At 49.1% G+C, this 15,532-nt stretch overlaps 1 protein-coding gene across 7 annotated transcripts in view; it reads right to left on the reverse strand.

The window, feature by feature from the left end:
* Positions 1-15,532, reverse strand: part of COBL (cordon-bleu WH2 repeat protein) — a 270,241-nt gene that overhangs the window by 151,011 nt on the left and 103,698 nt on the right. For all 7 annotated transcript variants that reach the window (XM_060632143.3, XM_060632144.3, XM_060632145.3 and 4 more), the window contains exons 3-4: positions 2,784-2,994; positions 876-1,104 (exon numbers count right to left, since the gene is read on the reverse strand). In XM_060632143.3, coding sequence (XP_060488126.3) covers positions 876-1,104; positions 2,784-2,994 — 440 coding nt within the window. The remainder of the gene's footprint in view (positions 1-875; positions 1,105-2,783; positions 2,995-15,532) is intronic.

Below are 15,532 nucleotides of genomic sequence, written 5' to 3' on the forward strand. Positions count from 1 at the left end.
CCATGATGATCACTGATTTTGCAATGACATCAGTAATAAGAGAAACAGATTTTCCCGGAAGAATCTGAAGGACACTAGAGAAACACGAAAAAACAGGATAGGTTTATACTTTAAAAACCCTACCCACTTGGTATCTGTGGAATAAATACAAGGCAACAGATCAAATGAGCCTCATTAAAAGGCACTTATATGAAGTTCATTTCAGTAAGTTCTAAAGTCAAGGGCTATGTATTTATTTTTTTACTTGCTCATTCATTGATTTATTTTGGTCTGGCAGCTGTTTCAATATGGTCAGCCCTTTGTGTCAATCAGGGAAATCTGCTTACGCACCTATCAGCCTCTGTGCCAACAGTGAATGGTCTCGAGAGCGGCCGCTCCCCCAGAGGCTCTGGGCCGTCAGGTCAAGTACCAAATTCACACGAGCATTAGGTGTCTCTGGCATCAACGCTGAGGAAGCCCCACATGGCCTTGTGGGTGGTTCTCGAGGACTGATCTCCTGAACTATAATTCATTCGGGCAGTTTTAGAAAAAGCTGAATTGTCAGCTGGTTCTGACAATGAGCAATGTTTGAGACTTGGGGCAGGTACTGAAAAAGAAATCCAAGAGAAACTGGTTCATGCAGGCTTTGTGAGTAGTTCTGGTCCAGGGCCTGTTTTTATTCACGTCACGGAAGCTCGCAGGAGACAGGGAATGAACAGGACAGGCTCAGGATGGGGGGAGATGCATCATTACAATCGAGGGGAACAGGAACAGACCGAATTTACTTTCTGCCCACTTCAACTCTGGAAGAAGCTTGAGTGGCCTGAAAATCCAGGCACGGCGATTCCCGCCCGCGCTCTCCCCCAGCGGGCGTCAAAGACGCAGGGCGGCCTCACCTCGTTTATTGTCCCACGCGTAGAGTTCCTTGATCCCCAGCTCGTTGAGGGACTTGGACAGCTCCAGCTCCTCCCCGGCGATGTTGTCCCTGAGGAGCACCACGTGCTCTGGGCTGACCTCACACTTTGCGCAGATGACTGGGAGAATGTTCTGGAGCGGCACCTCGGGGCTCACACGCACCACGGCCTTTTGCGTTCGCAGGTAATTCACTACCAAGCGCACGGATTTCTGGAAGAACATACGGGACGAAAGTATTCTATAAGGGCATGTTTGCACACGGCTCCAACCCCTATTGGTGCTCTAGAATGAGTGCGGCAAGATCTGGGGCAGCCCGAGCCCTTCTCCAGAAACTGAGTGGGTCATGGGGGGAAATGGCAGACTCAGTAGTGAACAATATGCACCTGGAATAAACCACTGACCGTAGCCTTGCTCACTAAGGAACAAACTGCTAACAACACAAGGGAATGGACATCGGGAGGGATCCTGATTTATAATTTAACACCTACGCCTAACTACCATCTTTCAAGGATCCCAACAGACCTGAACACAAGGCACTTGCACATATTGTCTACATGAAAATCGTTTGAAAGTATCACGAATAATTCAATTTCAAGAAAAATCCTAAAAAAAACCCCAAGATATCAAATTTTTGTTCAAATAGCCAGACCCACATAAATATATTAATATCTCTATAAGTATATACGGTATGTATACATGTCTGTGTATATACATATTTTTTTGTATATATACTACATACACATATTTAAGCTGGGACTACATAAGAGGCATACAGCAGACATATACATGTAATAAACATATAATGAGAGCCATTATAATCAGGGAAAAAACCAATCGGTTTGACTACACCTGATTCTAAATGTCTAGTGATAAACGGACCCGTCAAAAAAATTTTAATATGCCAAAGGTTCATAAAGGCAACTTTTTCTTGGCCTTTACTGACTCGACATTGTCCGAACGCCCTGAAGAGTAGACCCACTAAGTGCGTGCTGAATAGTTCGTTGGATCCCATGCCCCTTTCCAGGGTATCGATGGCACCGATTATAATTTATTAACCACCCAAACCTAAAAACGTACAGAAGATGAACTGCTGGCCAAACTGCCATGTTTAAAAGCAGAAAAATTTAGTAGATATTCCAAGCACCTAAAAGCTTTCCAATGGCACTAAAAGATTCACAGCAAAGCTTTATTAAGAAGTACCATAAGCAGCTGGAGTTCATTTTAACCAATAACCAAAAGCCTGAAATAAATCTGTGTATGAGATATTCCCCAAGTGCACTGAGTACAAATTTCGGACGTCAGTTTCTCCAAAGGGAAAACTCCTGTTTTTCCTCTGTCTAGGAGAAGTTCAAATCTTCCCCGTATCGCCATAGCTTCCTTGGACTGAAAGACCTAGGATTTTCTAGAGCGGTTCTACCTAATTCAACATGGTAGCCACGGGCTCCTTGTGGTTATTCCAATGTAAATGAATTAAAATTAAATACAATTAAAAGCTCAGTTTCTCAATCACACAAGTTGCATCACACCTGCTTAATAACTAGCTACACGCGCCAGGGGCGGCCTCCTTGGAACATGCAGGGTTACAGACCATTCCCATCTGTGCAGAAAGTTCCAGTGGATGGCTCTGGTCTAGACTGATTCCTCTTCTATAACATCCGAAGGAGCAAAGTTACAACCGTGAATGTTATTAAGCTCAGTTTACTTCCATCTTTGATAAGAAGCCCAGTTAGGGCCTCACTTTGCCCAGCGTTGTTAGTAAGCATTCCAACAACAGCTGTCTGCAGGTGTTACTTAGATAAGAGGGGCCCCACCAGCCCCCTCCTCAACCCCTGGGCCACAGGTGTCTGCATATGTCCTCAGGTGACAAAGGGTCCGCTTGTCCTACTGACCTCAGGTGCTTTAGGTGGGCCAGGCTTAACCTTCTCTTCGGGAACTTTCTCTTTGAGAAACACAGTGTGCACATTCAGGGTCCCAACTAAAGTGTTTGGCTTAAAACTCAAAGGCTGTTGGGTTTCCGAAGACCGGATCTCCAGGGCATGGTGGGATGGATTCAGGTGGTTCTGAAGGCAAAGTTCAACCAGCAGGTCCATCATTGCATGGCTGCAAAAATGGAAACAAATCACATTAATTAGGGACGTTTGCACTCTCCCTTCGGTCAAGCTTGGGAAGGGCCAAACACACGAACCAGCAGGTGAATGTGCAGTCCTCTGGTCATGCTTATCAAGGGCAACGGCAGCTCGTGAATTCCTGACGCATGACTGTACTGGACGACACAGTCGTAACATCTGCAACACTAGTAAACAACAGAGCTGAAAAAGCGTCCAGTAGATCAAACCCGTAAGAGCGGGGGAAAGAGCTACACTTGTAGTTAAATCCATGGATATGCTGAGTTGAATCCTAGGAGGTCAGTTAGCACAAGTGAGATCACTAAAAACTAGACTTTCAGTTATTCAAAATTATAATGTATCTTAAAAACCGAAGATTTTAAGTTGAAGATGATAGCTAAAAAAAAAAAAAAAAAAAGCATGGCTTTAAAAAAAAAAAAAAAACAACTAAGAAAATGCCCTAGTTTGAATGTCCAAGATTTTCATAATGTCCCCCACCACAGGGGATTATTTACCATGGGAGAAGAATAACAGTGTGGATTCCTCCAAAGAATTTCATTTACCTCTTTTATATCTGCTGGGCAGAATGCTTTTATATTTAAAGCCGACCTCTCTTTCCTGAAATTTCCCAAGCAATGGAGCATATACACCTTGCAAAAAGCATACGTCTTTCCTCTGATTTCTTTTTTAGTTTTTTAAGTGTTTATTTATTTTTGAGAGAGACAGAGGGAGACAGAGCGTGAGCGGGGGAGGGGGAGACAGAGAGGGAGACACAGAATCCAAAGCAGGCTTCAGGTTCTGAGCTGTCAGTGCGGAGCCCGATGCGGGGCTCAAACTCACAAACCATGAGATCGTGACCTGAGCTGAAGTGGATGCTTAACCGACGGAGCCACCCAGCTGTCCCCAAAACAACTTTTTAGAGCCATCTCCTCTATGACAGTATTTGCTCCCACCTACTATCTGGGAAGTAATTAACAGCATGTGTGTGAATTGGGGGATACTCGGGGACACTGGCGTCACCCGAGTTCAGGAGACTCCTGGCCCCCTGGACTGTGATGGGGCATCTGTAGGGCTGATGAAGCGCCCACCCTCGCCAAGTGCCCCAGCACACACAGCCACACCAGCTAATAACACTGTAAACTTGGATTCCTTCAGCTCCGGGGCAAAAATCATCTTTATTCTGACAGCGAGATTAATGCAATACAACAAAAAGGCTGCAAGATGTGAGGACGTTCCACTGAAAACTTCCATATGCAGGGGCGCCTGGGGGGCTCAAGTCACTAGAGCGTCCGACTTCGGCTCAGGTCACGATCTCACGGCTGCTGGGTTCGAGTCCCGCGTCGGGCTCTGTGCTGACAGCTCAGAGCCTGGAGCCTGCTTCGGATTCTGTGTCTCCCTCTCTCCCTGCCCCTCCCCACTTGTGGTCTGTCTCTCTCTCTCAAAAATCAATAAAACGTTAAAAAAAAAAAGCCTCAGTACAGAAAGCAGACTTCTAACAATGCTAAAATGACCTCATGTTATTTGTTCCCATGCCCTGTGTATCCTTGATGGCACTTACACACTCCCCTTCTCAGTCACCCAGGCTGAGGGGTGGGGTCTCCAAGAAAAGGCAGATGGGCCTGACCCTGGTCCATCTGACGCTCGCTCCTTTCCCGTCTCTGTCTCCACCCACAGTCTACTGGCACCAGGGTAAGCACACACAAATAAACCGCCAGACAAGTATTTGAATTAATCTTAGAATATAAACCAGAAAGAACACAAAAGCTAGTAATGTCACTCTTCTGTTCTTTTAATGCAATACTTGGTGACATATTTGAAACACTGAATTAGATGCTGTAAAAGGGAGCAGCCAGCTCTGGGACAGGGTGGCATTTGCCCCCATTACTGAGAGTAAGTAAGCATCCTGCCCTCACGCAAGCCAGTACTTAACCGGACGTGCTAGTATAGTCACGTACCCATTTTCCGCCCGAATAAAGAAGGGGGTGCCCAAGTCTCTGCCTTGCGTGTCCAGTGGCTTTCCTCCCAGAACTGACTGATCCATGCTGGCCTTTGCTATCTCACTTAACGCAGGATGGGTTCCTTCCCACAGAGAGCTCCTCATGTTCAAGTTACAGCGATATTGTCAAGAACTGAGGGCGGAAGGCAGTTTCTCAACAAAATTTTGGGGGCGGGTGGGGGAGGAAGAAGTTCCAAAGAAAATTCTATGTGCTGGAGGCCTGTCTCCTCAAATTTACTATTAAATTGGGGGGAGGTGGGGCGCCCGGGTGTCTCAGTTGGTTGAGTGTCTGACTTGGGTTTGTTGAGTTCGAGCCCTGCATCGGGCTCGTTGCTGTCGGCGCGGAGCTCGCTTCAGATCCTGTCTCCCTCTCTCTCTGCCTCTCTCTCTCTAAAAAAAAAAAAAAAAAAAAAAAACAAAAAACTGGGGGGAGGAGAAGGCAGCAAAGCAAAGCAAAACAAAACACTGTTAAGAGCATGATCATAAAACTCAACACCAGATGCCTGGCTGTCATATGTGCTTAAATTTTACGAAGAACACAGAGGCCAATTACAAAGTCAACCTGTTCCAGCACACTGGACACTATCCTTTCCCAGTGGCAAGAGCCCAAGCCAAGACAGAGGGGCTCCCAAAGGGATGTAAGGAGGTTTTGGGGTGACAGGAACTCAGGCTTTGATAGCTGTCTTGTTCTCCTTCGGGACATCTGTATCGGTGACCCCCAGAGGGACGCGGCTGATGAGGACTGAACCTGGGCTTCACTTAAGCAGCTGGACGTGCACCGGTACAAACACGAGGACTTGGGTTCGAAAGCATGACCTGATCTTACAACATCTCCTGCAGGGTCTGCCGCTCGGTGTGACCCTTCCCCAGGCTCATTTAAAACACGACCTGGGGCGCCTGGGTGGCTCAGTTGGTTAAGCATCCGACTTCGGCTCAGGTCATGATCTCGCGGTCCGTGAGTTCGAGCCCCGCGTCGGGCTCTGTGCTGACTGCTCAGAGCCTGGAGCCTGTTTCAGATTCTGTGTCTCCCTCTCTCTGACCCTCCCCCATTCATGCTCTGTCTCTCTCTGTCTCAAAAATAAATAAATGTTTAAAAAAATAAATAAAAAATAAAAATAAAACACAACCTGATTTACTACTGCCCTGCTATACGCCTTTCAGGTTCACCTCCATGTAAAATGAGGCACGTGGGGGTGGGTGGCCTTTCTGCCCCACCGGTTAATCTGCCATCAGCTGCCATTTAAAATGCCAAACTCCCAAGAGTAAGCCAGTTCTTCCAAGGCTCCTCTGATACTCCTGGAAAAAGTCACCCAGAAAGAGAGGAAAGCCAAAGCACAATGGCAGTGCCCAGTGATAGGCAGAGACACCTCCTGGTCCCCGTGGGCTTCTGTTACAGATTCACCTGTGGAGAGCTGACAGCTTCTCCAATGGGGTATCAGTGTGTGCCCTCCTGGGGTTGTAGCAAGTCCCTATGCCACTGGGCCACAGGAAGGAACCTTCCAGAGAATGGAGAAGGTTGCCTGCTTGGAACCTTCTGGAGACTGGAAAAGGTTGCCTGCTTAGAACCTTCTGGAGACTGGAAGAGGTTATCTGTTAAGAAACTTCTGGAGACAGGAAGAGGTTGCCTGCTTACTCATACACATTCTCCTCACATCCTGAGCCTGACCCCTCCATACCTCCCCCGCTACCTGCCCTTGGATGCAGCAACACCTGACCCTGATGTGCAGCTTTGCACACACCAGCCGTGTGAAGGGTGGGCATCCTTCCCATGGGAGCAGAGCAGTTTAGTGAGGCACCTGAGGGGAGCTTCCCCGGGATGCTGTCCCAGCACCGACACTCACCAGTTCTCAGACCCACCCCCCGTGTCTCAGTTTCCTCACCAGTGAGGGCATTAATGACAGCGTCCACCTGTCAGAGACTTAAGTCAATGAACACTTGCAAGGCACTGAGCACAGTGTCGGGCATTTGTAAATGTGATGTGTTTGCAAAATACATGAGTTGACTCATTCCTGTCTTTCCTGCTCTGGGATTCTGTGCAGTGAGATGCTGTACCTGGCTCAGAGCAGACATCCCGTCTGTATGTGGCTGAGCTCCGTCCTGCTCTCAGCAAACGCCAAGATTCCAAGTGGCATCCTTGAGACACTGCACCGTGAAGTTTCCCTAATCTTACAATGAAGCAAATTAAGGCAATCAGACAGGCTCACAATGTCAAACGAAGAGTCAGGTGTATTAAGAAAGCTGTCTAGACCATCAGTGCTAAGCACCCAAAGCACACCCTGCATTAACACTGCTGGGGACAACTGTGTCCTCCCCAAATTCATGTTGAATCCCTAACCCCCAACATATTTGGAGATGGGGCCTCTAAGGATGGGGTTATGGTTACAGGAGGCCATAGTGTGGCACTAATCCGGTAGGATTAGTGTCCTTATAAGAAGGGGCACCAGAGAGCTGGCTCTGTGTATCCACAAAGAGGAGGTCATGAGCACAGAGCTATGGCAGCTGCCTATGACCCAGGATGATGCCTCAGAAGGAAATCTACCCGCCTGTACCGTGACCTTGACTTCCAGGCGCCAGAGCTCCGAGAAGCCATGTGTGTTGTTGAAGACCCCAGTGTCTAGTATTTTAAGGCAGTCTGAACTAAGACTAACACGAACACCCTTTGCAGGGTCTCTCTCTCTCTCTCTGATCCCAGGTACTAGAGGACTGATCACCCCAAACCACATTACTAGGGGTGCAGGGGTCACATGGTAGATGCTAGGGGTGCAGGGGTCGCGTGGCAGATGCTAGGGGTGCAGGGGTCACGCGGCGGACCTCCAGGGTTTCCTCTCCCAACTGCTCCTCAATATTGCTTTTCCCTCCGGCCTCTTTAATTTGTTCCCCAAACGCCTCTTAACTGCTCCTAACGTAGGAATGATATTTACTTCCTGGTATTTGTGGCGATCTCTGTTTTTAAGTTTAAAAAGGATATCCAATTTTTCCCCACATCTTTCTTTTAAAAAACACAATTACAAGGGCATCTGGGTGGCTCAGTCGGTTAAGTGCCCGACTTCGGCTCAGGTCATGGTCTCACGGTTTGTGGTTTGAGCCCCATATTGGGCTCTGTGCTGACAGCTCGGAGCCTGGAGCCTGGAGCCTGCTTCGGTTTCTGTGTCTTTCTCTCCCCACCCCCGCCCCGCCCCTCTCCCCAACTTGTGCACATGCTCCCTCTCTCTCTTTAAAAAAAAAAAAATTGATAAGGAAAAGCCAGTCCTCTTTCACATGGTTCTTTTACAAATCCTGGCAGGGTGATGGTCAGCCTGTGCCCACAGTCTTGCCAGATGCAGAGCACTCAGGACCAGAGAAAAGGAGAGGGCTCTTGGGGACCATGGGGCTGGGAAGTCAGAGAGGCCACGTCATCCTACTCTCGTCAAGCTGGGCCAGGCAACGAGTCGAGGTAATGAGTCGCCCCTCTCTGGGATGCACTCCTGTCTACACCGCAAGGCCTGCCCCTCTCTGGGACACACTCCTGTCTACACTGCAAGGCCTGCCCCTCTCTGGGACACACTCCTGTCTACACCACAAAGCCTTCCCTTCTCTGGGACGCACTCCTGTCTACACCGTAAGGCCTGCCCCCTCTGGGACGCACTCTCATCTACACCGCAAAGCCTGCCCCTCTCTGGGATGCACTCCTGTCTACACCGCAAAGCCTGTCCCTCTCTGGGACGCACTTTCGTCTATATCGCAAAGCTTGCCCCTCTCTGGGATGCACTCTCATCTACACTGCAAAGCCTGCCTGTGGTCAGGCTGCTGAGGGTCATTCCTGAGCTGCATACACTAACCTTAATTCCTGCCTTCTTCCTGCCATCCAGCCAGTGAGACCCTGGGCTCCCTCTCGGGGACTGCGCACTTCTCCAGGTCGTTCTCACACAGCCAGTGGCATGTGTTGCAGCCGGGGTTCTTGAGGTTTAACATATAATCTGAAATTTGGGGTGTATTCTTTAATACAGATTGCTGGGCTTCACTCAGAGTTTCTGATTCACCAGGACTGGTCTGGGAATTTGTATTTCTTTTCTTTTATTTATTTACTCAGTTTTTTAGTTTATTTATATTCTGAAAGACAGAGAGAGCAGGGGCGGGGCAGAGAAAGAGAGAGAGAGAATCCACACTGTCAGCACTGAGCCCAATGTGGGGCTTGAACTCACGAACCATGAGATCGTGACCTGGGCCGAACCCAAGAGTCAGACGCTCAATTGACGGAGCCCCTCAGGCGCCCCAGGAATCCCTCTTTCTGACAAGTTCCCAGGGCTGCGGCCGCCGTTGGTCTGGGACCACACTTGGAAAACTACTGCACTCGCAGTACTCCTGAAATGAGCATTTAGTACAAATACGTTCATTAGATGAACGGGTCCCTCAGTGCCCGGGGTTACAAATTACGTTCAGGTAGCTACTCCTGGCCATGATGTTAAAACAAACACACTTCATCTGCACGCACCGTCGAACCCGAAACTGGTCGGACGCAGCCTAGTTTCTTACTGGCCTTTTGTAAGAGGCCAGTAGGAGCCCCAAGTCTTGAGTAAGGCAAGATCTAGCTACAAGGGAGCCCGTCCAGATGGCAGCTCCATGTGGCATCAGAGGGGCAGGGCATGGCAAGGCGTGCGCGGGGCCAGCCAAGAGGCGGTCCCGACAGACAAGGTCGGGTACAAAGGAACACACAGGCAGGACACACAAAAGGACAATGAAGGGACAGGAGACTGAAGAAGCCCACAGCCAGAGAAGCTCGTGGGTCAGAGACAGGGCTCTACGTTCAAGGCTAGGGTCACCGACTAGGGTCTGGTCCCGGGCCTGTCAAGTGAGGCCGGAGGGAACGAGACGGCAGCAAAATGACCAGGGGAACCTTCACCTCACGTACAAGTCTGAAGCCAAGTCATCAGGATGACGGCACCAGAGTCCCCAAATCTTGCTGGCCACACCCTCACAGAACCCAAATGCCTCGCGGGGCCAGGCAGCCACCACAGCCGGCAAGTGGTCTCAGTACGTGACCCTGGGGACAGATGGGGTTACGCCAACTGGACGGACGTGACCTCTCTAAGGCTTTTCAAACTGTTTGCAAAACCATGCTGGTCGGAACACCTTGACCTAGAGAGAAACGTGCAGAGGCTGGAGAGCCTGATAAGTTTTCTGGCCACGGGCTGTTACCTGGGGAGGTGTGGACAGGTGATATCAACATGGGTGCAGGCTGGTTAAGCTCTCCCCACGTAACTTGTGCTCTCTCGGAACTTGGACCTCATCACCCTTGACCTCTATCTTGGAGGACATCTTCCTGCAAGTCTGGAGCCTCCTGCGTCCAGGTCATAACACAAGCAGGCTTTTGCTTCTTACGTGGCAGGTGAGCCAATGCGCCCCCTGGGGGGAGCTGATTCACAGCCTATTACGTGTAATTTTTTTTTTTTTTTTTTGAGAGAGAGAGCATGAGTGGAGTCAGGGAGGAGAGGGAGAGAGAAAATCCCAAGCGGTTTCTACACTCAGTGTCGAGTCTGACGCAGGGCCCGATTCCATAACCCTGGGATCATGACCTGAGCCCAAATCAAGAGTCAGACACTCAACTGACTGAGCCACCCAGGTGCCTCTGCCCAATTACCTTGAAAGTTATATTAGTGTTTATTTTATTACTTTTTAATATTTCTATAGTTTTGAGAGAGAGAGAGAGACAGAGTGTGAGCAGGGGAGGGGCAAAGAGAGAGAGGGAGGGAGACACAGAATCTGAAGCAGGCTCCAGGCTCTGAGCTGTCAGCACAGAGCCCAATGCGGGGCTCGAACTCATGAACTGTGAGATCACGACCTGAGCCAAACTCAGACGCCTAACTGAATGAGTCACACAGATGCCCCTCTTATCTTGATTAAAAAAAAATGTTTTTAAGGTTTGTTTAATTTTGAGAGAGACAGAGAGCGAGCAGGGGAGGGGGAGCGAAAGAGGGAGACACAGAATCCGAAGCAGGTTCCAGGCTCTGAGCCGTCAGCACAGAGCCCGATGCGGGGCTCAAACTCACGAACCGTGAGATCATGACCTGAGCTGAAGTCGGACGCTCAACCGACTGAGCTACCCAGGTGCCCTTATACACTCTTTAAAAATTTTTGTTTCTGTTTGAGACAGAGAGAGACAGAGCATGAGCAGAGGAGGGGCAGAGAGAGAGGGAGGCACAGAATCCGAAGCAGGCTCTGGGCTCCGAGCTGTCAGCACAGAGCCCGACGTGGGGCTCGAACTCACGAACCGTGAGATCATGACCTGAGCCAAAATCGGACGCTTAACCGACTGAGCTACCCAGGCGCCTGTTAGTGTTTATTTTATACATGCATGTGAAATTTGCATGTTTTAACATTTTTAGAATGCTTATTTATTTTTGAGAGAGAGTATGAGCCGGGGAGGGGCAGAGAGAAGATTGGAAGCGAAGCGAGCTCTGTGCTGACAACAGAGCCTGGTGCAGGGCTGGAACTCACAAACTGTGAGATCACGAGCTGAGCCGAAGTCTGACCCTAACTGATTGCCCTCCCCCGCCAGGCATTGCAGCCCAGTTATCTTTCAAGTTATGTTAGTGTTTATGTTAAACGTGCATGTGAAATCTGCACGCTGCTTTTAACAGAAGACTAGTGCTCCCTATACTTGAGGAAAATGAATGCTCTGATGTGCCTATTTCCTCACGACTTGCTTGGCACTGGAACAGAGCTTTGTGTCCCCAGAGGCATTCGTAGTCTTGTTTGATGGGGACCCAGGGCGCTCAGGAGACTCGGCCCCACACGGCTGCCTCACGTCCGGGCCCTTGGATCTCCCTGTCTCTTGCACAAACAGGTCATTTTGCAAGTGAGTTTTATTTCCTTCTGCTTGCTGGGATGTCCTCCTCCTCGTGCTCCAGAAAAGTTAGGTGTTAGGGGGATGCCTGGGTGGCCCAGTCGGTGAAGCATCGTACTTTGGCTCAGGTCGTGATCTCACGGTTTGTGGGTTCGAGCCCTGCATCAGGCTCTGTGCTGGCAGCTCGGAGCCTGGAGCCTGTTTCGGATTCTGTGTCTCCCTCTTTCCCTCTCTCTTTCAAAAGTAAATAAATAAACGTTACAAAAAATTAAAAAAGAAAAAAAGAAAGATGGTCCCGCAAGGTCATCGACGACAGACTTTGGGGGAGGAGGATGTGTCCGGCAGGCTTCCTGACTGTAAGGAGCGTCCCACTTTGGGGGGACGTAGACAAGAGGGGAGATCATGTGTGGAGGGGGGCGGGGGGGGGCAGGGAAATCTCTGTGCTTTCCTCTCAATTCGAGGGAACTACAGCTGTTCTAGAAAAATTAAAAGTGTTCTAAAAGAAGATATTGCCCAAACAGAAATGTCAATCGACTAAACCAATTTGTTAGCCAGCTATTTAGGGAGCTGCCTTCTTGTGGCTGCCTCCCCAGCACCAGAACTGGACTTTCTCACCTCACCTCCTCACCTTGCTGAGCAGCAGAGAACAAGCTTCCTTTGGCCCCCAGAGCCCCGGGCTCCTCGGGAGAGGCTTCCCCAACACATCGGGGGGGCGAGGGGTGAAGGCACCCCAGAGCTTATGGCGGCTCACAGCCTCCCTCCCCTTTACCTTGGAACAGGTATGCTCTCTCCAGAAGGAACGAGAAACCCAATGCCCGTGCTATGAGAGCCTGTGCCGTTCCAGAAGCTCTGGGGCCCGAAAACCCCTGAACAATTTTAAGTGCGTCTGTGGGAAAGGGAATCCAACGGCCTCTGCTGGAAGAATCGCAGGAATGAATTCCGAGGGAGATTTCCTGTGTTTCCGCAGAGGGAACATCGGCCTTTTCCTGCCCTGGGGCCTCCTGGGTTTATGTGCCAACATGGACCTGATTTCCCACGTCGAAAGACACAGCCCCAATATTCTAGAGGCTGGCACAGCTTATGAGGCTCTCTTTCGGCTAAGGTCTTTTCAAAGGTCTTTTCGTTAAGTGTGCCCCAGCTAAAGCGATGGAACTGAATTGGTGGCCTCGTTTACCACCCACATGCCATGCTGGTAACACCATTCCTAAACACAGACCGCAGCATTTCTCTTAGGAATGGCCCAGAAAGAACAGGGGCGCCCGGGCGGCTCAGTCGGTTGAGCGTCCGACTCTTGATTTGGGTTCAGATCATGTTCTCATGGTTCGTGAGACTAAGCCCTGTGTCAGGCTTTGCACTGAGCATGCTTGGAATTCTCTCTCTCTCTTTCTGCTCCTTCCCAAGTTGTGTGTGTCTGTGTGTGTGTGTGTATGTGTGTGTGTGTGTGTTCTCTCTCTCAAAATTAAATAAACTTAAAAAAACAAAAAAGAACGGCCCAGAACAAGAATTCTTATGTCATAATTTCTATAAGAACAGACTGAGTCTTTCATTTAAGTTTCTAAATCCAAAGGAAGCTTAAAAAAAAAAAAAAAAAAAAAAGAACAAACATCAGTCATACACAGAACGCCATCAGCAGACTGCAATAAACTAATGTTCTCTCTAGGAGAATCTTTCCTAACAGGAGAAAGCATGCTTAAGGGGCTGATTACAAATTACAAACTGCTTGCTTGTCCCATGAACTATGGGACATGTTCTCTAGAAAAACCGGAGAGAGAAACCACATCGATTAGTAATTAGTAGATCTATTTGAGGCAAGGGTCAGGAATTGGGACTTCAACCCGCTCGGGTATTATTAAAGAGTGTGACATATAAAACCAGTTCCCCAAGTAAGCACCTGCTGTATCAGCAAGGGTCACAATGCCAAGGACCCAGTTACGAAAGCCCACAGGCTGCAGCTCTGACTCACTTAATCCCGCAAGAAGCCTGGGAGAAAGGGTTATACTTCACTGTTGGGAAAGAGGAAAGTGTTTTCATATCCCTCGTTAAAGCTGCCCGTATTCTCCTGGCTACAAACTACCCAGTGGTAGTTTCTACTTTGTAAGGAAAAGAAATTTTTTTAAGGATAAAATTGGAAGAACGTGTTCAGTTTGGAAATGGTGTTTGGGGGCGCCCGGGTGGCTCAGTCGGTTAAGCATCTGATGACTGGTTTCGGCTCAGGTCTCGATCTCATGGTTTGTGAGATGGAGCCCCGCGTCGGGCTCTGCGTTGAAGGTGCGGAGCCTGCGTGGGAGCTTGGGACTCTCTCTCTCCCTCTCTCTGCCCCTCCCCTGCTTGCACTTGTGTGTGTGTTCTCTCTCTCTCTCTCAAAATAAATAAAAAAATAAATAAACCAAAAAAAGAAAATGGGGACGCCTGGGTGGCTCAGTTGGTTAAGCATCCGACTGCAGCTCAGGTCATGATCTCGCGGTCCGTGAGTTCAAGCCCCGTGTCCGGCTCTGTGCTGACAGCTCTCAGCCTGGAGTCTGCTTCCAGTTCTGTCTCCATGTCTCTCTCTCTCTGCTCCTCTCTCCCTCTCTCTCCCTCTCAAAAATAAATAAACATTAAAAAAAATTAAAAAAATATATATGTAAAGAAAGAAAATGACTTTCAAAATAATATTTGTACTTGTCAGGCAGGCATTCTGTCTCTCTGCGTGCATTCGCACATATGAGAGTATCGCGACGGGACTCAGAGGCCACCTTCCCAAAAAATACGTAAGCAGATTGACAGTGGCAGTGGTTTCACGGGGGGTACACTTAGCTACAGGCCCATCGGGTAGGTCACAGTCAATATTCACAGTTTTTATATCTTAATCCTACCTCAGTAAAATGGTATTTTTCAGCGTAACTAAAAACTGGGTTGAGAATACAAGGACGGCAAGTAAATCGTCATAAGTTCGCTGATAGAACGTCACGCACCTATTCCTTTGTAAACCTAGAATAATGTGGCATGTGCCTCAAGCGAAAGTTCCGCGGGAGAAATGTACTGAGCACACGGACCGCTCTGTACAACAAAGAAACCGGAAACTCCTGTCACTGGAAGCCCCTGTCGCATGAAGCCCGGTTGCTGGGTTCCCCCTGGGGGGCGAGCGCCACGCCGGGCGTGTGGGCGGGTGGTACCACCCTGGGAAACAGGCTGACATCACCTAGCATGGGAGAAGATGCCGTGTCCCACGACTCAACAGCTCCCCTCCCAGCCATACACCGAGGCTGCTTCCGGTCCCTGCTTGCACACCTCACGAAGCAATTTTTAAGGTGTACGTAGCCCTGTGTACATCGAGTTGCCACCTAGAATTTTCAGTATAAACAGCTGCAAAGCATAAAATTTCAGGGAGAATCTAAATAGTGACATTTAAAAATTTGTTTTTATTTTACGTTTATTTATTTTTGAGAGACAGAGAGAGGCAGAGCATGAGCAGGGGAGGGGCAGAGAGAGAAGGAGACACAGAATCCAGAGCAGGCTCTAGGCTCCGAGCTGTCCGCGCAGAGTCCGACGTGGGGCTTGAACCCATGAACCGTGAGTTCACGATGTGAGCCGAAGTCAGACATGCAACTGGCTGAGCCACCCAGGCGCCCCCTAAATACTGACATTTTAAAATACAAGTGCGCCTGGGTGGCTCAGCTGATTAAGCATCTGACTCTTGATTTAGGTTCAGGTCATGATCTCGTGACTCATGGG

The sequence above is a fragment of the Panthera onca genome, chromosome A2, assembly GCF_046562875.1.
Source record: "Panthera onca isolate mPanOnc1 chromosome A2, mPanOnc1 haplotype 2, whole genome shotgun sequence".
Taxonomy (NCBI): Eukaryota; Metazoa; Chordata; class Mammalia; order Carnivora; family Felidae; genus Panthera; species Panthera onca.